This window comes from Colletotrichum destructivum, chromosome 3 (genome assembly GCF_034447905.1).
Source record: "Colletotrichum destructivum chromosome 3, complete sequence".
NCBI lineage: Eukaryota > Fungi > Ascomycota > Sordariomycetes > Glomerellales > Glomerellaceae > Colletotrichum > Colletotrichum destructivum.
Genome location: NC_085898.1, coordinates 4,233,481 through 4,254,481, shown reverse-complemented (window position 1 = coordinate 4,254,481; position 21,001 = coordinate 4,233,481). Strand labels below are relative to the sequence as shown.

The 21,001-nt window shown below is 56.5% G+C and overlaps 9 protein-coding genes across 9 annotated transcripts; 5 read left to right on the top strand and 4 right to left on the bottom strand.

Annotated features, from left to right (window-relative positions):
- Positions 1 to 22: 22 nt before the first annotated feature.
- CDEST_05381 (Putative glycoside hydrolase, family 76, six-hairpin glycosidase superfamily) lies at positions 23 to 2,388 on the top strand. Its single transcript, XM_062921540.1, has one exon. It carries the CDS (start codon positions 231 to 233, stop codon positions 1,896 to 1,898), a length of 1,668 nt encoding a protein of 555 aa, XP_062777591.1. The 5' UTR covers positions 23 to 230; the 3' UTR covers positions 1,899 to 2,388.
- A 975-nt stretch (positions 2,389 to 3,363) lies between these two features.
- On the top strand, positions 3,364 to 5,732 carry CDEST_05380 (Putative NAD(P)-binding domain superfamily). Its single transcript, XM_062921539.1, has one exon. The coding sequence runs from the start codon at positions 3,671 to 3,673 to the stop codon at positions 5,255 to 5,257; it is 1,587 nt and encodes a 528-aa protein (XP_062777590.1). The 5' UTR covers positions 3,364 to 3,670; the 3' UTR covers positions 5,258 to 5,732.
- An 80-nt stretch (positions 5,733 to 5,812) lies between these two features.
- Positions 5,813 to 8,214, top strand: CDEST_05379 (Putative pyridoxal phosphate-dependent decarboxylase, pyridoxal phosphate-dependent transferase). The gene is made up of 2 exons (XM_062921538.1): positions 5,813 to 6,136; positions 6,238 to 8,214. The coding sequence occupies exons 1-2, from the start codon at positions 6,088 to 6,090 to the stop codon at positions 7,686 to 7,688; spliced, it is 1,500 nt and encodes a 499-aa protein (XP_062777589.1). The 5' UTR covers positions 5,813 to 6,087; the 3' UTR covers positions 7,689 to 8,214.
- Position 8,215: 1 nt separating this feature from the next.
- On the bottom strand, positions 8,216 to 9,127 carry CDEST_05378 (uncharacterized protein). The gene has a single exon (XM_062921537.1). The coding sequence runs from the start codon at positions 8,839 to 8,841 to the stop codon at positions 8,245 to 8,247; it is 597 nt and encodes a 198-aa protein (XP_062777588.1). The 5' UTR covers positions 8,842 to 9,127; the 3' UTR covers positions 8,216 to 8,244.
- Positions 9,128 to 9,678: 551 nt separating this feature from the next.
- Positions 9,679 to 14,796, bottom strand: CDEST_05377 (Putative cyclic nucleotide-binding domain, patatin-like phospholipase domain, rmlC-like jelly roll). The gene is made up of 3 exons (XM_062921536.1): positions 14,261 to 14,796; positions 11,289 to 14,203; positions 9,679 to 11,104 (listed from the first exon to the last, which is right to left on the bottom strand). The coding sequence occupies exons 1-3, from the start codon at positions 14,554 to 14,556 to the stop codon at positions 9,741 to 9,743; spliced, it is 4,575 nt and encodes a 1,524-aa protein (XP_062777587.1). The 5' UTR covers positions 14,557 to 14,796; the 3' UTR covers positions 9,679 to 9,740.
- A 157-nt stretch (positions 14,797 to 14,953) lies between these two features.
- Positions 14,954 to 17,034, top strand: CDEST_05375 (Putative GPN-loop GTPase, P-loop containing nucleoside triphosphate hydrolase). Its single transcript, XM_062921534.1, has 3 exons — positions 14,954 to 15,214; positions 15,279 to 15,604; positions 15,663 to 17,034. Exons 1-3 carry the CDS (start codon positions 15,151 to 15,153, stop codon positions 16,332 to 16,334), a joined length of 1,062 nt encoding a protein of 353 aa, XP_062777585.1. The 5' UTR covers positions 14,954 to 15,150; the 3' UTR covers positions 16,335 to 17,034.
- CDEST_05376 (Putative RNase P subunit Pop5/Rpp14/Rnp2) lies at positions 16,341 to 16,956 on the bottom strand (the record flags this gene model as incomplete). Its single annotated transcript, XM_062921535.1, has 2 exons — positions 16,341 to 16,690; positions 16,743 to 16,956. 2 exons carry the CDS (start codon positions 16,954 to 16,956, stop codon positions 16,341 to 16,343), a joined length of 564 nt encoding a protein of 187 aa, XP_062777586.1.
- A 47-nt stretch (positions 17,035 to 17,081) lies between the features above and the next one.
- Positions 17,082 to 19,602, top strand: CDEST_05374 (Putative molybdopterin biosynthesis protein MoeA). The gene is made up of 3 exons (XM_062921533.1): positions 17,082 to 17,590; positions 17,641 to 17,719; positions 17,766 to 19,602. The coding sequence occupies exons 1-3, from the start codon at positions 17,315 to 17,317 to the stop codon at positions 19,484 to 19,486; spliced, it is 2,076 nt and encodes a 691-aa protein (XP_062777584.1). The 5' UTR covers positions 17,082 to 17,314; the 3' UTR covers positions 19,487 to 19,602.
- A 45-nt stretch (positions 19,603 to 19,647) lies between these two features.
- Positions 19,648 to 20,770, bottom strand: CDEST_05373 (Putative V-ATPase proteolipid subunit, F/V-ATP synthase subunit C superfamily). Its single transcript, XM_062921532.1, has 4 exons — positions 20,596 to 20,770; positions 20,407 to 20,533; positions 20,034 to 20,342; positions 19,648 to 19,973 (listed from the first exon to the last, which is right to left on the bottom strand). The coding sequence occupies exons 1-4, from the start codon at positions 20,651 to 20,653 to the stop codon at positions 19,865 to 19,867; spliced, it is 603 nt and encodes a 200-aa protein (XP_062777583.1). The 5' UTR covers positions 20,654 to 20,770; the 3' UTR covers positions 19,648 to 19,864.
- Between the last annotated feature and the right edge of the window lie 231 nt (positions 20,771 to 21,001).

The window sequence follows — 21,001 nt, the reverse complement described above, 5'->3', positions numbered from 1 at the left end:
TCATCCTATGCTCCCCAGGGAGACAACGAATGCCGCATTGGGCCGGACCCCTGACTGTGATCTCCGTCCTGGCTTTCCCGGGTAGCCCCCCCCCCCCCCCTGTCTGGGCGCACCGCGCTGGCACGTCTTGCTCGACGAGAACGCAGCTCCTGATCCCAACTTCAGATGAAGCCCTGTTTTGTTTTGTGCTTGTTTCCGGCCTGTGAGCAACGACATAGGCAAAGACGACCATGGCGCTGCCATCGCAGGATTTCGACGCCAGCAAAAGCTGTGCCTGCGCCTGTGCCTGCGTTTGCGCCAACTCGTGCTCATACTTTTCCTCTTCACCATCCCCTGATGATATCTCGTCTTCGTGCCCGACATCTTCGTCCTCTTGTTCCTTGCTTCTCCAGTTTACCGCTTCCAAGACTGAAATCCAGGAGGATCAACGTCACCCACCCTTCTCGCCGCCTTGTCGGTACCTGTCATCCCACCCTCCCCACCGCTGCGGTGAAGGGGCACATGGATCCGAACACTCATTCACTCCTGATATATTTAGCATCCCGGTCCTCCTTCGCCGCAAGTGGCTGCTCTTTGTCCTCGCTGTTGCAGCTAATACATATATCCTCGTCCTCTACTCTCACTCTTTTACTTCCACCAGAGCAGATCAGACGACGACGACAACTCACCTCATCTCCTTCCTCGACTCTTTGTACCTAATACTCGTCAACATGGTCGCCAACATCGGAGGCCTCGCTGCCCGTGCAGTCTTCCTCATGTCGACTCGCCCCCTCGCCCAGAGAGCGGACGCCGCGACTTACACCAGCAACGCCGTCGACGCCATTCGCACCCTCCAGACCTCGTGGTATGATGTCGGCACCGGTCTTTGGGACAACGCGTGGTGGAACAGCGCCAACGCATTCACGACGCTCGCCGACTTTGCCGACCTGAACCGTGATGCCGCCAACGAACTCAACCTTGGAGGCGTTCTGAAAAACACCTTTGACCAAGCCCAGAAGGCCACGGCCACGGCCGCCAAGTCCATCAGCGCCCTTGGCCTCGTCACGACTTCCTATGCCATCACCAAGCGCGAAAACCCGCTGCCCCTCGAGGCCCGTCAGTTCAGCGCCCAGGGCTTTCCCAACTTCATCAACGAGTATTACGACGACGAGGGCTGGTGGGCGCTCGGCCTTATCAGAGCCTACGACATCACCAGGGACCAGGACTACCTCGACATGGCTGTGCGCATCTTTGCCGACATGAAGACGGGCGGCAACACCACCTGCGACGGCGGCATCTACTGGAGCAAGGACCGCAAGTACGTCAACGCCATCGCCAACGAGCTCTACCTCAGCGTCGCCGCCTCGCTTGCCAACCGCATCACCAGCGACAAGGCCAGCTACCTCAGCATCGCGACGTCCCAGTGGGCTTGGTTCAAGGCCAGCGGCATGATCAACGACGAGGGCACCATCAATGACGGCCTCGACGGCGACTGCCAGAACAACGGCGCCAACGTGTGGTCCTACAACCAAGGTGTCGTTCTCGGCGCTCTCGTCGAGCTGAGCCGCGCCACTGGCGACAAGTCGGTCCTGACCGATGCCGCCAACATCGCCAAGGCCGCCATCAAGCGGTTGGCCGACGACAACGGCATCCTCCACGACACGTGCGAGCCCAACTGCGGCTCCGATGGCAACCAGTTCAAGGGCATCTTTGTTCGCAACCTGCGGTACCTGCACGCCGTGGCGCCCCAGAACGACTTCAAGACCTTCCTCCTCAAGAACGCAGATAGCAACTGGTCCAAGAACCGCGATGCTAAGGGAAAGCTAGGTGTAGTTTGGTCAGGCCCCGTACAGGGTGTTTCCGGACCGACTCACAGCTCAGCACTAGACTCGATTGTTGCCGCGATTGCGGTCGCCTAAGAGCAATTGCCATGTTCGCGGACCGCTGACCACTGGGCCGGAATTGGCATTGGATTCATAGGGTCGCTTTGATCACTCGTCTTCCTTTTTTCCCCCTCCTTTTGATTCTTCTTCTTCTTCCTTTTCTTCAATTGGCGTCGGGAAATAGGGAGCGTACTAGACTTGTTCAGGACGGGATACCCTCTGACACGGACACTCCTTTGGCGCTTGTGGCAAGACCAAAAGAAACTCAGGCGCACGGGGATTTATTGTTAATGATGACTCTAATGAGTAATGATACCACAGTTCTTCAAGTAGTTCGAAAAGTTTGTGTTGTAGATCCGGATGACAGTATGCAAGCCTGCACCACTTTGGAAAATACATCATCTTCCAAGAGTCCCAGGAGTCACATCAAAGTCAGTAGTCGAAAAGTGCGTGACTTGAATGCTATGAGCATCCTTTCAGCTCCTCTCCTCTCCGTCGCCCCTTATGGTGTTTCCGGACACTAGCCCATGTAGGGAAGAGGCGGCCGCCGGTCGACTCGTGCCCCTTACAGCGAGGTTCGACGAGAGGTCGAAGCGCCGAGCTGAATAGAGTTGACGCGGACCAGCAGACTCTCAGACCAGAGGCAGATCTCCCGAACGATCATATAGGTTTGGGGGGAGCCTGTGAGCCGGTGGGAACGTGATTTCTAGCTCAATGCTGATCGCTTCCGCTTTAAATTGCCCGAGAAGATCGGTCGGGGGTCGCGGTGTCATGCGGGGGAGATTTGAACTGGAGATCACATTGCGAAGTGTTTGCCTGTTCATGGCGAGGATTGTAACTAGGTAGTTTATGAACATGTGCTGCATTAAGAGATAAAGGAGGAAACGACGACACTTATGCTCTTAAAGAGTTCTAAGCATGCGACTGCTATCCATTAGTGTCTTGGCGGTGTGGGGTTTAGTTGAGGAGACGAATGCGCAGTCAATGATAATATATCCCTTGGGAGTTTTCCCCCCCCTTGACATCTCCAAACAAAGCCACAGGACTCACGGCGTCATGGCCTGATGTCGCCCCTCCCAAAAAAGAAAAAAGACCCACGGGTTCGCCATGCTACACAAACGCATCCGTGTTCGAGATGTGGAAATCCATCATCCCATGATTTTGGAGTGACTCCCAAAAATAGCATTGGCAAAGCAAAGCCCGAGCTCCAGCCCAACCGGTTGGACGAACGGGACGAGATTAACCCCTCGCACAGGAATGACAACACAAACCTCTCTTTACGCGGTGAGACACGCGGATACAACAGTACGCGCATTCGCGCGTATTTGATACGACACAGTAAGAAGGAGGAGGAGGAGGAGGAGGAGGAGGAGGGGAGGGTCCCAGGGAGTCCATGACGTGCACTTTTACCCAAGTGGGCGGGCGGTGCCGCGGAGCCTTCGGAGGAGAGGCGGGGGATACGTTATTATACGGCCATACACATGAAATGGATGCGCCGTGGTTCACATCTCATTCCTCACCCGCTGTAACCCCCCTCCCCTCTCCCTTGGACGAAAAAGAGGCAGCTCGAAAAGGTTGTTTCATCCCTTCTACTACCTACTCCTCCTTGTCCGACCGGTACATCACCAGTTCACCCAAGTGATTCTTCGCATCACCCATCGCGACCGTGGTTCAGCGTCCTGTGGTGACTGGCCGTCTCATCTTCGGCTCAGCTAATTCCTCTCCGGCCCCCCTCCTCCCCTCTCGTTTGATCATTCCGAATCGACTTGAGGGTTTCATATCCTACCCGCGGTGACCGTTCACCTGCCATGGCACCCTCCTCGCGCGACCCCTTTGGCCAGGTCCTCAAGAACCTGGCCCTCATCGCCCTGAGCCTCGCCTTTTTGCCCTTGAACACGGTCCTGCTGTTCGCGTGCTATACCTGGCAGCACCTGCGTCCCGGCCGGGCTTCCGGCACTCCCGGCACTCCCGGCGCTCCCGATACGGCGGACCAACGGCAACCGCTGCGTCGCCGGACCATCCTCGTCACCGGCGTCGGCATGACCAAAGGCCTCACATTGGCACGCCTGTTCCACAAAGCCGGCCACCGCGTCGTCGGCGCCGACTTCTCCCCCCACGCCTGCGGCAGCAGGTCCCGCGCGCTGTCCGCCTACCACGTCCTCCAGAAGCCTAGCCGCGGAAGCGCCGACCCTTACCTCGACTCGGTGCTCAGGGTCGTCAAGCAAGAAGAGGTTGATCTCTGGGTCAGCTGCTCGGGCGTCGGCTCCGCCGTCGAGGACGGCATCGTCAAGGAGGTCCTCGAGGCTCGCACCGGCTGCCGTGCTGTGCAGTTCGACGTCGCGCGCACCCAGGTGCTGCACGAGAAGGACTCCTTCATGGAGCACACGCGCGAGACAGGGCTGCGCGTGCCCGAGTCCTATCTCGTCACGAGCCGCAACGAGATGATTGCCGCGCTCGAGGGCGCCGCCGCGGGGCTGTCGTACGACTCGGAAGGGGAGGCCGCCAAGCCGCCGAGGGCCAGGAGGCCGCGCTTCATCGCCAAGTCGGTCGGCGTCAACGACAGGGGCCGCGGCGACATGACGCTGCTGCCGCTGCCGACGGAGAAGCAGACGTACGACCACATCTACCGCCTCGAGTGGCTGGGCTTGTCGGACAAGGAGCCCTGGCTGCTGCAGGAGTTCATCGACGGCCACGAGTTCTGCACGCACTCGCTCGTCGTGCGCGGCAGGGTGCGCGCCTTCGTCGCGTGCCGCTCGGCGGAGCTGCTGATGCACTACGTCGCGCTGCCGCCCGAGTCGTCACTGTCGCTCGCGATGCTCGAGTTCACGAGAAAGCAGGCCACGTCGTTCGGGGAGAGCTTCACGGGCCACCTGAGCTTCGACTTCATGGTGACCGACACGGACGTGGCCGTGGCCAAGATGAGCAGTCCCGAGCAGCTGGCGTTGTATCCCATCGAGTGCAACCCTCGGGCGCACACGGCCGTCGCGCTGTTTGGGGACACGCCGGACTTGGTGGAGCAGTACCTCGCCGTCCTCGATGACGATGATGATAATGACGACGACAAGTCTGGGGAGAGGCTCGGTGTTGAGGTGGTGACGCCACGGAAGCCGACCAACTACTACTGGATCGGCCACGATCTTCTGACGCTCCTCCTGCTCCCTACGGCGCAGCTCCTGCTCTTCCGTACGTCGTTGGCGGCGTATGGACGCTCCGTCAAGACGTTTGCCGAGCACATCCTGTTCTGGAAGGACGGCACATTCGAGCCGTGGGACCCACTGCCGGCGTGGTGGCTGTACCACGTCTACTGGCCCTCGGTGTTCTGGAACTGCATCGTCAACTGGCGGTGCTGGAGCCGCATCAACGTGAGCACTACAAAGATGTTTGAGTGCGACTGAGTTCAAAGCAGAGGACACGTTGGGCTATGCATGTATGTTGTGGGGAGGATGTTGAATGAACCGGGTCCGACAGGGCGCCATGCGAAGGACTCGTTCACCGGCATGTAAAGCTGCAAAGATGCTTCCCAAAAGATTAGACATTGCACGAAGCAGTTCCAATGATGCGGTATTCATTTTGGAAAGTGAAACGGAAAAGAAAACGAAGAAGAAAAATGCATGTTGTCGAGGCAGTTTCGAAATCATGAGTGATCTTGCCTCTTTCCAGACCCAGGTCTCGTCCCCCTCGCAGTCATCCCTACTATCCACACATGGACTAAAAAAAGATGTGGTGAGTAAATGGTACTCTAGAATGGACTGTCGACCGAGTCAGCTGGTCAACAATGTCGTTCTCTACGCCCTTCGAAGGGGGGTTCGTGTCAACATAATGTGGACGACACGCCCGGAACCCTTCCGAGGCCATTCCGGGCGCCGTTCCGAAGGGACCCGCCGCCACCGAACGGGGTAACACAGACTGCCTGGGTACAATTACAGGTGGACAATCGACAATATATCGAGATGGGAGGCGGGTGGGGTATACTCATATCGTTGATAGAGGGTAACCCCCGACATCAGCAGCTGCGCTTGATTGGCTGTTCTGTTCTCGATCCATCCACATCCAATTGACTTCAACTCAGGTTTCTGCGGCAGCGTGGCATTAAAGGATTCAATATATATTGCCTTTCGGTTCTGCCTCGAGAGAGAGAGAGACGTTCACGACAACTCTCTCGCTATTTCAATCCCACGAACCATAGACGGAGAAAAAAAAGGAATAGAGCAATAGGTCGTTCAGCATGGACTCGTCCGAGTTCCGCGCCGCGGCCCAAGAGGTCGTGGAAGATAGTAAGTCGTCTCTCATTCTCACTCTCACTCTCATATCTCATAACTCACTCTCAAAACTCACCAACTCACTCACCTAATTCCCTCTCTAACACCGTCCCCAGTCACCAAGTACTACGATACCATCGCCTCCCAGCCCAAGGTCCTCACCTCCGTGACGCCAGGCTACCTCCGCCCTCTCCTCCCGGCCGCCGCCCCCGAGGACCCGGAGTCCTGGCAGGCCATCCACGCCGACCTCCAGTCACACATCGTACCGGGAATCACCCACTGGCAGTCCCCGTCCTTCCACGCCTTCTTCCCATGCTCCTCCTCCTACCCGGCCATGCTCGCCGAGCTCTACTCCAACGCCTTCAACGGCGCCCACTTCAACTGGATCTGCTCCCCGGCCGTTACCGAGCTCGAGACCATCGTCCTCGACTGGCTCGCCCGCCTCCTCGCCCTGCCCGCGTGTTACCTCTCCACCGCCCCGACCCGCGGCGGCGGCGTCCTCCACGGCACCGCCTCCGAGGCCATCCTCACCGTCATGGTCGCCGCCCGCGACAAGTTCCTCCGCGCCGCCACCGCCCACCTCCCCGACGGCTCCGACGAGAAAGAAGATGAGTCCTGGCGCCTGCGCTCAAAACTTGTCGCCCTCGGCAGCGAGATGGCCCACTCCTCCACCAAAAAGGCCGCTCAGATTCTCGGCGTCCGCTTCGCCACCGTTCCGGCCCCCGCCGAGACCGGCTACGCCATGTCCGGCGCCGCCCTCGCCGAAACCGTCGCCGCCCTCCGCGCCCGCGGCCTCGAGCCCTTTTATCTCACCGCCACCCTCGGCACAACGGACACCTGCGCCATCGACGATTTCCCCGGCATCCGTGACGTGCTCTCCGCCGCCGACGAGCGGGACAGGATCTGGGTCCACGTCGACGCCGCCTACGCCGGTTCGGCCCTCATGCTGCCCGAGAACGCCCACCACACCGAGCCCTTCGCCGCATTCCACTCCTTCAACGTGAACCCGCACAAGTGGATGCTGACAAACTTCGACTGCTCCGCCCTCTGGGTCCGCGACCGCGCCTGGCTCGTCGAGTCGCTGAGCATCAAGCCCGCCTACCTGCGCAACCAGTTTTCCGAGGCCGGCCTCGTCACCGACTACCGCGACTGGCAGATCCCCCTCGGCCGCCGCTTCCGCAGTCTGAAGCTGTGGTTCGTCCTGCGGGCCTACGGCGCCTCCGGCATCCGCGCCCACCTGCGCCGTGGCATCGACCTCGGCGAGAGGTTCGCCGACATGGTCCGGTCGAGAGACGACCTCTTCGAGATTATCACGGGGCCGCGGTTCGCCCTCGTCGTCTTCACGTGCAAGGGAGCGGACCGGGCCGAGGGCAACAGTGTGACAGAGGCCGTGTTGGAGGCAATCAACGGCGAGGGAGTCATCTACCTCACACCGACGACATTGCACGGCACCTACGGCATCCGCATGTGCACGAGCAGCAGCCAGATCGGTGAGGAGGAACACAATAAGAAGGCTTTTGATATCTTGGTCGCAACGACGGAGAAAACATTGGCTGAGCGAAAGTAGATACGGCGCTCGGGGTAGACGAATAGATGATGAATAGATCCGGCCACGGAGCGTAAATTTGTCTTTTTTTTTTTTTTTTTTTGACCACATTGCGAACAACATACTCAAGGGCAAGCACGGTCTGCTGGCAAGTGTGACTTTGTGTCTGGAAAGTCGATATCGACGGCTGACGTAGAAGTACGATGCGAGATGCAAACCAAGTTTCGAGGTTATGCTTGTCACACGCTGTGACGCGATGCGGAGTAACAGGCGCAAGTCACCGTCTTGACAAGCTGCTGTTAGTATCGTAACAATAATTGCTTAGTGCTATGATGTATTCACAGCTTTGCAAATGCTTCCCATCCACTACTCGTGTAACTCCGTTCCCTCCGACACTCCGACACTCCAACATTCCAAGAAACCGAGGCCAACCTTTTCTTCTCTTTCTGCTATGCAAACCCCTTAATGGTAATCATAATCGTTCTCATAATTTCGTATAAATGCTTTGTTGGTGTGGTCTGTGTTATCCCCGATTCGATGATCCACCCAAAAGGCCCAACGGACGGATCTCCAATCATCACCAATAGTCCCTCGACCGCGAAGCTGGGTTGCTCCGGCTGCGTTTATGCTCATCGTACCGCCTGCCATACCCGTAATCCCTCTCGAAAGGGTCAACAGCGCGTGCGTACTCCCGCTCGCCCCTTGCGCTTCCCTCCCTCATTCGCACCCTCGGCTCAGAAGCCTCGCTCTCCGGCGGCCCGTAATCTCTCACCGATTTGTACTCGCTCTCGTCCCAATCGCGATCATAGTATTCCCTGTCGCTCTGGTCGTCCCGAAAGCTTCGGTCGTCTCTGTCGAGGCCCCTGTCCCGGTCGCGGTCCCGGTCCCGATCCCAAGCGGCCTGGCTCCGGCTGCTCCTCGGGGGGCGAGACCGCGACTGTCGCTGTCTCCGTCTCTCTTCCCTCCGTTGTTCTTCCGAGTACTTCTCCTCCGTCCGTCGGAGTGACTTGTCGATGCCGAAGACAACGGTGGCGCCGATGAGGCCAAGTGCAAGGGCTTGTCCCCAGTCGAAGCCACCGGCCTCTTTCTCAAACTCTTTTCGCTGTTTACGACTCTCGGGTTCGGCCTTCCATGGTCGCGGATCGGGAGGGAGAAAGTTGGCCGGCTTGACCATTGCTCTGGTTGCTCGTTCTTTGGTAGACTTTTTGTTGTCTTGTGAAAGGGCGATTGGTCGGGTGAGCTAAAATATAGTCCAACTTGTGTTTCCGGCTACAGAACCTCAGAGCTCAACCGCGTCTTCAATGGGCTTTGCTAATGTAAGATGCGAGGGCAGTAGTCGTCCGCCGCCTCGGAGGTTTATGCTATAAATCTAAAGGGTGATTGACAAGTGGCTTGGCGTATGCGGTTTAATGCCCGGATTGAGGCAAGAATGTCTGGGGGAGGGACCTGACGGCGTCGCACTTTCCAACGGCAGGTAGGAGCTGACAGATGTGGCTGGAAGCTGTCATTAAATGTATTCCCCCTAAAGACGGTGTGTGTGAACCCCTTGGGTTCCGACCGTTTTGCCCCTGGGCCAATGGCACGCCCCCCCGCCTGATGAACTGACATCCAATGTTCACGGGATGCTCGCTATCGGGCCCCTTAGAGAGCTATCCCATTGGGCTACGAGTGAGAGCTTGTCGTCACTCTGCAGCATGATGTCATAGTGCGGCCCAGGCCCGATCCGCACATCATTCATCGCCAAGCCGTTGACGTCAAGTGTCGATTTGGGCCATAGCTCCAACCCTCCCAGGTCGTTGCACACTTACGGCGTTCCACTGCTCGAGAGCCAATCCATCATCAAAAACCGCGCGCATGCCGTGGGTGTGGCTTAGCCAGGCGACATATGCAAGGGTCGGTCTCCTCCGGTCTCAACTACATCCGAAGTTGAGCGGTCAAACTCGTCGGGGCAAAAAGTACGAAGAGGATCAGAAATGTCTTGAGCTACTCGACGATGATTGCGTCAGGTTCGCAGCAAACAACAATGCGGTCGTGGTATTATTCAACACTCTTGGTCTAAGGAGTGGAAATCTACTAGATGCTTGCCCTTCTGGGCGCCATGGTCCTCCGCATCGCCTTCTTGGCCTCGGTTTCTTCCATAAAAGGCAGCGCACCATCATCTCGAAGCTTCTGCAGGAAGTCCTGCCCATACTTGTATCCCATCTGGTACAGCTCGTCAAATTTGCCAAAATCGAGCGTGCCATAGTCGTCAATCGGAGGTCGCATATAAAAACAGCCCGGCATCATCTTAGCCCTTTCCAGGGCGTCGACGCTAGACACGTAGGCAAGTCTAGCCTGTATCTCCGCCAGCGTTGGAGGATTGGGCGTTACTGAGAATGGGTTCCACCGGTTCCAGAAGGCCCACACTCCCGACAGCGAATCGCCGTAGGTCTGCGGTGTGTCATCGTCCAGGGAACCGACATCGATCGAGAAGATTGTGTCCACTCCCAGTCTCTTCATGTGCGACACAGTCAGGTTGTCAATGTAGCCACCGTCCAGGAGCATGCTGCCTTCGTCGCACAATGGTGGGAGTAGGCCGGCTAGTGACATGGATGCTCTGATGTACCTCCATGCGTAACCACTAGTATGGTATTCGATTCGACTCTTGCTGATGTTCGTTGTGTTGCAGTAGAACTCGAGCCAGAAATCTTCGATCTGAGCCTTGCCGAACGTCTTAAAAATACCGCGATTGAACTCATGCCCAGTGGTGTACGACGCGGTTGGGTACGTGAGGTCCAGCGCCAAACGCCACATGCTGGACATGCGGCCTGCGAACTTCTTGGCGAGACCAAAGATCGGGACAACATCGGCGTGGCGGGCATAGAGAGCACCGATGAAGGCTCCGATCGATGTTCCACCGACGACATCAATGGGGATGCCCGATTCCTCCATGGCTTGAATGATGCCGATTTGCGTGAAACCTCGGGCTCCGCCTCCACCAAGAACCAGTCCAATAGACTTGCCACAGAGTCGTCTGGCCAGGCGGTGGAAATCGCCCTTGTATGGTGCATCTGGGGAGTAGAAGGCGCTGTGTCGAGTCTTCCTTGACGTGTACTTCTGGATCTCCGCCTGAATTATCTGAACCCGCTCCTTCAACGTAGTGCTCGTCCTTTTGGAAGGCGGATGCACAGGTAAGATGTTCGGTCCAAGAGGCATTTGAACATGGTAGTGACCGCCATTGATCCACATGCGATTCCTCAGCCACGCCCTGGTCAAGCCAGACTGGGAGTACCGCTCAGGATGGAGAAGGACAAGGAGCTTCCTCGCTGTCGACTTCATCCCCAGCATGAAGCGCTCGTACTCGCCAATCTCGGGAGAGCCCTCGGCCAGACCCACAAGGAGGATACAGTCAGCTTGCGTGATGCACGTCTGAGTCCATGGAGAGTTGACATTGGTATCTGATTGATTGTTAGCATCATGTTCGGCACAGGATGTATCAACGACAAATTGCGAGAATTATTGTCCAATCAGGAAAAAATTAGAGTTAATGTTTGGCCTTCAGCGGGCTTTGCCTCGGGAAACAGGTTTATTCATCATAAAAGGGACGGGTAAGAAAAACGAACAGAGATGGAAGAAGCTTACCTGCGACGTAAACAACCAGCCCGTATTTCTCCTCCAAGTCGGCCAAGTACTGGGAAAGCTTGAGCTTGCCCATCTTGTTGAAGGCATGTTTGCCAAGGTGATTAAGAATTGCCGACTGGTTGAGAGAGGTGGCACCGTTTGCAGGGCCGACCTGAGCCAGAGCATTCATAAGTCGGTTGCCAAACTCCACCACGGGAACACCAGAGGTTACGGGCAAGATAGCGACAGTCCTCAGGTTGAGAGACGAAGAACCCTTGGTGATTGTGTTGGTGTTGCCTGCCTCCTTGGAAAGGAGTTGCGAGGGGTCGTCAACAAGGTTCCTCATGCGCGACGCAATGATCTTGGAAATCTTGATGGTGATATTTGGATGTTCTTGAGCAAGGCTGTTGAAGAGCGTGCGCGGGAACTTAACCAGCTCGGTTTGCCGAATGGCATGAAGCGTACCGGGTCTGACTGACTCCGTCAAGACCTCCAGCTCGCCAACGCTTTCGCCTTGACCGAACTCGGCTCGGACACTGACACCACCATCCTTCCTGTCTTGAACGAGACGCAACCGGCCGTTGAGGACAATGTGGATGGCCTCGCTCTCCTCGCCTTCATGGAAAAGCACCTGTCCAGCATCGACCTGCTCCCAGTCGAGAGCAAAGTCGATGTGCATGATCAAACGCGGAAGAAGACTGGTGAGTCTCTTGGCCATTGTGAGTAAGACGATGGGGTAGCGATCGACAATCCGCTCAAGAGCCGACCGTGGAAGGAATCCGACGTAGACATCCGTCTTCGCAACCACGTCAATGAAGGATCGATATGACGATACGGTGCCAACGTATCCAGCTAAACCGCCAGGCTTGATGAGTGACACACTGCGACGGTACGGCGTCTTCTTCTTCGAGTCCGCGTTGTCTGAAAATCCGGGGGAGCCATCCACACCCGTGTAATCCGCGTGCAGTGATGTTCTGCTCGAAGATTGTAGAATGTCCGCCGATGTGTCCTCCTTGGAAGTGCAGATGTCAAGGAATCCATCGACAACATAGTAGAGGCCAGGGTTGCGCTCGCCTTGCTCAACCAGAACGGATCCTTTGGGAAAGAAGACAATCTCAACGTCGTCCTTCATGTCATTTGCGAGGATGTGGGCATTGGGCGGTGTGTTCAGAGTAAACCCTCCAGAGGTCATCGACTCCGTATCGCCATCGCCAGAGGCGTCAAACGGGCCCATGAGACCAAACGCGTTGTTGCCCAAACCTTGTCTGGGTCGTCTTTGGTCGTAAGAAAAGAGCCGAGGAGAGCCTTCGACAGATTCGGCTTCGCGTGACACACTGCCGTTGCTGCTAAGACCGATCGCCTTGAACATACATTCAAGAATCGACTGTCGAAAAAGATTGTCCTCATCCAACGACTCTCTGCCGTCGACTGATACCCGAGAGTGTCGCTCGGTCGTGAAGGGGTTGAACGAGCGCTGGGCAAGAGGGCTGACGCCCTCGTGGCGAAGGGCATCGGCGACTTGGTCAAGGTGTACACTGCTCGCACCCGATGGCCGATGACCGCCGTATCGGGCGGATTGAATATTGGCCAGAAGATCGCCAGGGCTCGGTGTGTGCGTAGAGGCTCGCTCCCGTGGCGGCGCGATTGTGGTTGCAACCTGGGAAAATGATCTTTCCTTGGTGGCCATGGAGTGTATCATCGCATCCTTGCGGAGAGTTGATGTTGACTTGCGACGACGATGGGCGTTCGCATTGTGAAGCGCAATGCCCTTGCTTTCTGATTCGCCACCAACCCTCTCTCGTTCTCGATCAAACTTCTCCTTCAGGCGCTGTAAAGCATCACCCCGGAGCATGTTGGGCAACTGGCAGGTGGTAAAAGAAAGCATGTTCTTTTCAGTTTGAAGAACCTCGCCAGTGAGCCCCAGGTAGTTGTAAGCTGTAGCCAGCGTCACTCTCTGGAAGCGAGAAAGAATGACCTGAACGATGTGGGACGTCGCCTTGGGATAGACCTTGGTCAGACGACGAAAGGCGCTGGCCGGGATAATGGCGATGGTTGTGTCGACAGTCGCTCTGGCAATTATGTCTGGGTGAGCTGAGCCTGACGTCGCTCGACTTTGAAGCGTAGGACGTCTGGCTTGACGAGCGCCCCCGGCGCTGTCAAGAGAAATGGGCGGAATCCTCGCGCTGCCAGGAAGGTTGGGCGTAGCCGCCCGTCTCGGAGGTTCCTCGATCCGCACACCAGGCCTCTCTTCCGTGCTCTCAGGAAATTCAGGAGTGGCAGGAAACGGGCTGACGGGGTCAGAGGGCATGCGGCGGAAACCAGCATTGCGTGGGAAAGGGGATGTTCTCAAGCCTGCGCTGCCAGTGGTGGACTCAGGTGTATCGTCATCTGTCGACCGAAGCTTCACATCCTCTGTGAAAAGAGACATGATGGAGAAGAGAGATGACATCGGAGCACCGTTGCGAACTTCAGTAAGAAGCTGGTACCGCTGCTGCCCATGTGGCGAAGACATATCTTCCTCTTCCCCGACATCGGCAGAATCGGCACCATAGCTGTCGCATGGGTCTGTATCCATGGCTCTGGCAATTCGGCCAGATTTGACAAATATCTCCACCAAGCCGTCGACAACAATGCAAAAGCCCTTTTCCTCTTCGAGATTGAAGGTCTCGCCAGCGATGAGCTTGCGAGTCTGCATGCTCCTCGTCAATTCGTGGAAGACCTGTCGCTCCAGGTAACCGAAGATCTTGATGGCGCTCAGGAACTCGTCCAGGTAGCTTGACAGGCCAGACTTCTTGCCCTCATCGTGTGTGTCGGGGAACAGGTCCACATCGGGCTCCTTTCTCTGCGGCTCTGGGGGGAGGCGAGAGTACATGTTGAGAATGCGGTATCGCACGACCCAACTGACCGCAGATATGATGGCTACCACAATGACCATCCTTTGACCGTCAGGTCAGCAAGAGCTCACGAGGGCTATGGAATGTCGTCGTACTCACAAGGTAGTGGCGTTCATCGTCACGGTCCAGCTTGTTGAGAACAATGTGAAGAGGACAGTCGGGATCGTGATTGTGACGATCCGTATGGCCCAGTACAAGATCGAGGAGACCAGGGACAGGATGGCGAGGATCAAGCGGCCAAACAGGCCGAGCCAGCTGGACGATCCCTGAGCCGCGACGACCTCCTGCGCGCGCGTAAAGGCAGACGGCAGGGCAGCATCGGGAGATGCATTCATTGTTGCCGACAAGCTCTCTGACACCGCGTGGGCGGCACTCGAAATGTCGGACGACGACATGACTGCGGTGTTGGGGGATGGGACGGGCGTTGCAGCATAGTGCAAATGCAAAGGATATAAAGACAGATTACATGTTTGGACCACGCGACCCTGGGGCTAGCAGGACACAGCAAGGGAGGATGGCTTTTTAAGGCCGTTTTGGTGGCTGAGACGCAGGACCGAGGTCGAGGGGTGGTTGGTGATTGGAAGGAAGGAAGAAAGAGAAAAATAGAAACGGGAAGAAAATGACCTTTTTGCGCTTGTGGGGGGGGGGAGCTTGAAGAAGCTTGGAAGATCAAGGAACTCGGGCACGGGCGGTCTGCAATTATGCCGCCCCATGCCGCTAAAAAAGAAAGAAAGGTCCCGGAGCGGGACGTGCGGCATGTGATACCAGGCGCTGGAAGGTGCTGAGTGAGGTACCTAAGTACACAATTATGAACCGCGCTGTTGTTGGTAATGCTGCATGGAGGGGCACAATTGCATCGGGGAAACTTCGACCTTCGACGATCTAACGACGCTCTGCGACAACCAGTTTCCGACGCCACAAATTGCCTTTACAGTCCTTTCGAGTGAGGCTACGAACACCCTAAAGTATATTACTCGAAACCCACCGGTATGCCTTTTGCGCAGCTAGTTCTGGGCAGTCCGGGCTCCGGAAAGAGCACGTACTGCGATGGCAGTAAGAGTCACCCTTGCCAACGCATGCTTCGTGGTCTCGGAAGCTAACGACATGTACCTTTTAGTGCACCAGTTCATGGGCGCCATTGGTCGCGCATGCTCTGTGGTGAACCTCGATCCCGCGAACGACCACACAAGCTACCCGAAAGCGCTTGACATCCGGGACCTGGTGAAGCTGGAGGAAATCATGGCGACGGACAAGCTGGGTCCGAATGGAGGCATTCTCTACGCCCTGGAAGAGCTAGAGCACAACATGGAGTGGCTCGAGGAAGGGCTGAAAGAGTTCAGCGAAGACTACATTCTGTTTGACTGCCCGGGACAGGTCGAACTATACACACATCACAACTCTCTGCGCAATATCTTCTTCAGACTACAGAAGATCGGTTTCAGGGTCGGTCCTTCAACTTCTACCCCTTGAGTTGACCAACCACCCACTGACTTCGAACCAGCTTGTCGTAGTACACCTCTCCGACTCGTTCTGCCTAACCCAACCTTCGTTGTACATCTCGAACCTGCTCCTGGCCCTCCGCGCCATGCTCCAGATGGACATGCCACACATCAACGTCCTGACCAAGATCGACAAAGTGGCCTCCTATGATAGCCTGCCCTTCAATCTCGAATATTACACCGATGTTGACGACCTGTCGTACCTGATCCCCTACCTCGAGGAGGAATCGCCGGCGATGCGGAACGAAAAGTTCAGTCGACTGAACGAGGCGGTCTCGAACATGATTGAGAGCTACAGTCTGGTCCGTTTTGAGGTCCTCGCTGTGGAAGACAAGAAGAGCATGATGCATCTCCTCCGAGTGATCGACCGAGCAGGAGGATACGTTTTCGGAAGCGCTGAGGGTGCGAACGATTCCGTCTGGCAGGTCGCCATGCGCAATGAGTCGGCCATGATGGAAATTCAGGATATCCAGGAGCGCTGGGTCGACCGCAAGACCGAGTACGATGAGCTGGAGCGGAAAGGGTGGGAGGAGCAAGCCAAAATGCGGGAGGAGGAAGACCCGAGCGCGGGTCAGTCATCGGCACAGCAGGCTGCGGCGGATTACGATCCAGACTTCGGCGACATGTCGATACCCGCGGATAGCGGTGTAAAAGTAGTGCGCAGGAACAAATGATACCCTTCAGCCGTCTTCTTCAACCATGTCATCCTCATCAGAGACATCCGACGCGTCGAACATCATGGTGTCCTCGGCCGGGATCCTGGACTCGGTAAATAGCGGCAGCGCGCCACTAGCAGCGGCAGTAGCAGAGTCCTTGGCAGCCAACACGAGCTGCCGGGCGCGTCGGACGGCTTCCTCTTCAGCCTTTCGAATGGTACCACTCACTCTGACGACCTTGAAGGTGCAGGGCTTGCCATCTCCGGCCTTCAGAGGCACGTGATTCATAAAAGTCAGGGCGGCCCAGACAAGACGGTAGTGTGCTCTCTTCACTTTCAAAATGAAGGTTGATGTTGCGGGAGAAAGGTACTTGACTATATGCCCGTTAGACTCTTTCGTGCGACGAATTATAGAGTCTGCGCTCACCTTGGAGATTTCCTTCCAAGGCACCAGAACCGTAGTCGCCAAACAGAGCAGCGGCCTCGAGTTTGATCGCCTTCAACAGAGACAGAGGAGTGAGACTGCCCGTCGTCGGCTGGTGCATGACCACGAAGTCTGGGACATTGGGTGCTTGTGGGTTCGAATTCTCTGGAGGATACAAAATATTGACGAGAACGTATCTCTCCTTGATTCGGACCATTTTAGTGTATGGGTATCGGTGTTATTCCAAGACAGAGTTCTGCTGAGGTCGAGTATTGAAAAAGTTCATGGTTCACGGTACGTACCTTTCGCGTGCAACCATTTGAAGATCAGCCCCTCCGAGTGGACTTGTCACTCTGGGGGCTGTGGCTCGCTGACTAAGGTGGGGGAGCTTCACCACTATTGATACCTCCCTCTGCACGAGCTCCCGACGTCACCAAGCACAGTCCGCCCATGTAATATTGGTCATGTCTTTAGGATCCTCTTAGCGGTTGCACGTCTTTTATGTTAATCTGATTCTTAAGTCGCCTTTGTTTATCAACTTTCTCAGCACATACCACATATTCGCGATTCCCGCCATGACTGACGCCCCTCTCAAAGTAGCTATCCTTATCGTCTCGACGACAGCGTCCAAGGACCCTTCAACAGATAAGTCGGAACTCGTCCTTAGAGATGTCATCGAAAATGAGGGTGGTGGAAAGTGGAAAGTCACAGAGACCAAGATCGTACAAGACCATGTTCCCCAGATCCAACGCCAGATCATGCTCTGGGCAGACCTAGGTCCCATCGAAGGTGTCAACTTAATCCTGACCACGGGAGGAACTGGTTTCGCAGTATCAGACAACACGCCCGAGGTACGATGGAATTCTGACTGATGCTATTCAATATTGATTTGGCTGTTTAGGCTGTCGCAACCCTCCTCCACAGGACCGCCCCAGGTCTGGTCCACGCAATGCTGGCTTCGTCCCTGGCTGTGACTCCATGTAAGCGAAGTCTGCATCTCATCCAAGACCGAACTGACAGCAGCAGTCGCCATGATGTCCAGGCCGGTGGCAGGCACTCGCAACACTACCGTTATCGTCACGCTCCCTGGGTCTCCTAAAGGCGCCAAGGAGAATTTGCAAGCCATCCTGAAGACGTTGCCTCACGCATGTGTCCAGGCCGCCGGCGCCGATTCCAGAATCCTTCACGAAGGCGGGGTGAAGAAGCTTGAATCAGATGCTGGCATCGGCCCAGATTCCGCCGCCGCCGCATCAAGCCCTCCACAAACTCACTCTCATGACCACTCTCACGACCACAGCCACGGCCATAGCCACGGGCATTCCCATAGTCATGCTCCTGGCCATGGGCACGGACATGGACACGGAGCTCTCGTCAGACACACGAAGCCAGGTGACAATCCCTTATCTAATGATCCCAGTCTTGGCCCCTCGCGCAGATACAGAGAGTCACCTTACCCCATGCTGGAGGTGGGCGATGCTCTGCGGCTCATCAAGGACTTTACCCCCGAGGCCGAGGTCGTAACTTCTAAAGTCGACGTCAGCCTCGTGAACTCGGTGCTGGCAGAAGACGTCACTGCTAGAGAAAGCGTGCCAGCATTCAGGGCGAGTATCGTCGATGGGTATGCCGTGGTCGTGCCGGAGGACGGCAACCTGAAGGGCGTCTTCCCCGTTGCCGCAGTATCACATGCCGCCCCCGGTGACGTGAAGACCCTCAAGGAAGGCGAAATCGCAAGAATAACCACAGGAGCCCCTCTGCCGCCGGGAGCCACTTCCGTAATTATGGTGGAAGACACCGTCCTGAAGTCTATGACCAAGGACGAAAAGGAGGAGAAGGAGGTGGAGATCCTCGCTGACGGCGTCAAACCCGGCGAGAACATCCGAGAGATCGGCAGCGACATCCAGGAGAAAGACGTGATCCTCAAAAAGGGAGAACAGATCTCGGGCGTTGGCGGCGAAATCGGCCTCCTTGCGGCTGTCGGCGTCGCCGAGGTCAAGACTTACAAGCGCCCCGTCGTCGGCATCCTCTCCACGGGCGACGAGATCATCGAGCCGGACCGTCCCGGCGGCCTCCGATTGGGCGAGGTCCGCGACACGAACCGCATCACGCTCATGTCCGCCGCGAGGCAGTGGGGATTCGAGGTTGTCGATCTCGGCATCGCCCGTGACAAGGCCAAGTCGCTTGAGGAAAATTTGCGCGAGGGCCTGCGCCGCAGCGACCTCCTCATCACCACGGGTGGTGTCTCGATGGGCGAGCTTGACCTCCTAAAGCCGACCATCGAGCGGTCCCTCGGCGGTACCATTCACTTCGGCCGCGTGGCCATGAAGCCCGGAAAGCCGACCACATTCGCCACGGTCCCGGTCAAGACGACGCTCGGCGATCGAGTCACCAAGACCATCTTCTCGCTACCCGGAAACCCCGCGTCGGCCCTCGTCACCTTCCACCTCTTCGTCCTGCCGGCGCTGCACAAGCTCTCTGGCATCGAGACCACAGGGTTGGCTAAGGTACCTGTGACCCTGGCCCACGACTTTTCTCTTGACAAGGTGCGACCCGAGTACCACCGCGCGATCGTCACGGTTGGGAAGGACGGGTCGCTATCGGCGAGCAGCACCGGCGGCCAGAGGAGCTCAAAGGTTGGCAGCTTGAAGTCGGCGAACGCACTGCTTGCTTTGCCGACAGGCTCGGAGCCGTTGAAAAAAGGAAGCAAGGTTGAGGCCCTTCTGATGGGAGATATCCGTGTGGAGCTTTGAACATGTAGATGAGGTACACTTAGACTGACAGACGAGGAATAACATATCGGTGGTATATGCCGTGTTGAGTCGCCAAGTGAGTAATTGTAAGTCCAACAAATGAGACTTGTACGATTCAAACGTCAGACCGTAAATTTAAGTCTCTCGGTCGTATGTATGAATGATGCGCAGAAATCATGTCGATGAGGAGCTATAATACTTCGATAGTGTACAATACAAAATATCCTCGCCCTGCCTTAATGCCATTAACGCCCGCCCAAGTAGCCTTGGTGCAATGCAGTGCTCCCCTGTACATCGTGCCCGAGGCAGACAATTGCTATGCTGTCTGTGGTAACCTCCTCCTTTTTGAGCCTCTCCTGTCGCCATGGTGTGTTTGGTTTATACCTTGCCGAAGGCGTTGGCCTTGCCGGAGACAAGGAGACCGACGATCAGACCGAAAAGACCGAGGACGGAGCTGAAGATCTCGACAACGAGAATCTTGACGAACCTGCACAGTGTACAGTCAACATACTGAGCCACACTCTCTCTGCATTACGGCGGAACTTACAGCGTGGGGTCAGCGGCATCGGCCAACGCGGCTCCACTACCGTTGATGCCGACAGCGACACCGCAAATCAGGTTGCACATTCCGACTGTGATACCGGCCCAGAAGAGGGCGAAGCCAGTGTAGTAGCTGTTGCCGTCGTGCAGGGTTTGGCCCTGGACGTTTTCGAGTTGGGCGGAAAAGACGATAGCCATGATGACGCCGTAAATGGCGACGACTTCACAGAAAATAATGGAGATCAGGTTCTTGGTTCGCACGCGCGGCGCCTTAACGCCCGCGCCGAGGATGGAGGAGCCAGTGATAAAGATGCCCCTAGATGTCGACGCCCGTTAGCAATGTTTCCGTGATGCTGGAGAATGCCAGATCCTGTCCGTACCATGCCGCGCCTACAACAGAAAGACCGATACACAGAGCGATGCCCGTGTCCGCCCACGCGTATGGTGAGATAGATTCGAGGAATTCGCCGACGTTAAAGGCCTCGCCCGATCCCGTGAAGAGCATGTCTATTTGATGTGTTAGCTGGCGCTGTCGCGGGTCGCCGATGCATCGCGGAGCGGGTTCGTACAAGCTCCCACAACGAGGAGGGTGCTCCCAATGCCTCCCAGGCCATACGTGAGACTCATCGTGCTGGGTTCGGCGTGTGTCGTTCCTGGTATCGTGGATGGTGATTAACGGCAGAGGAGGGCTTGGGGGGCGTTGCAGCTACGTCGAGCTCTCTAACCGATCGGGCGAGGTGAGGTAAGGTATCTGAGGTAAGGCAGGACCCAGAGTTGGAAAAGTCACATGACGTGAGCTTCTATCCATCTGTTAGGTAAGCAATCGGCAAAGCAGGGAGAGTCAGAAGGGGAACAGGCAACAGCGGGAGCAGCATCGGCCCCACCTGGCAGAGTCGATGAGTAAGCGGTTTCCAAGGATATCCTCAAACAAGGCCAGTATAAATACAACCTTGCGTCTTTCACACTCACAACCAC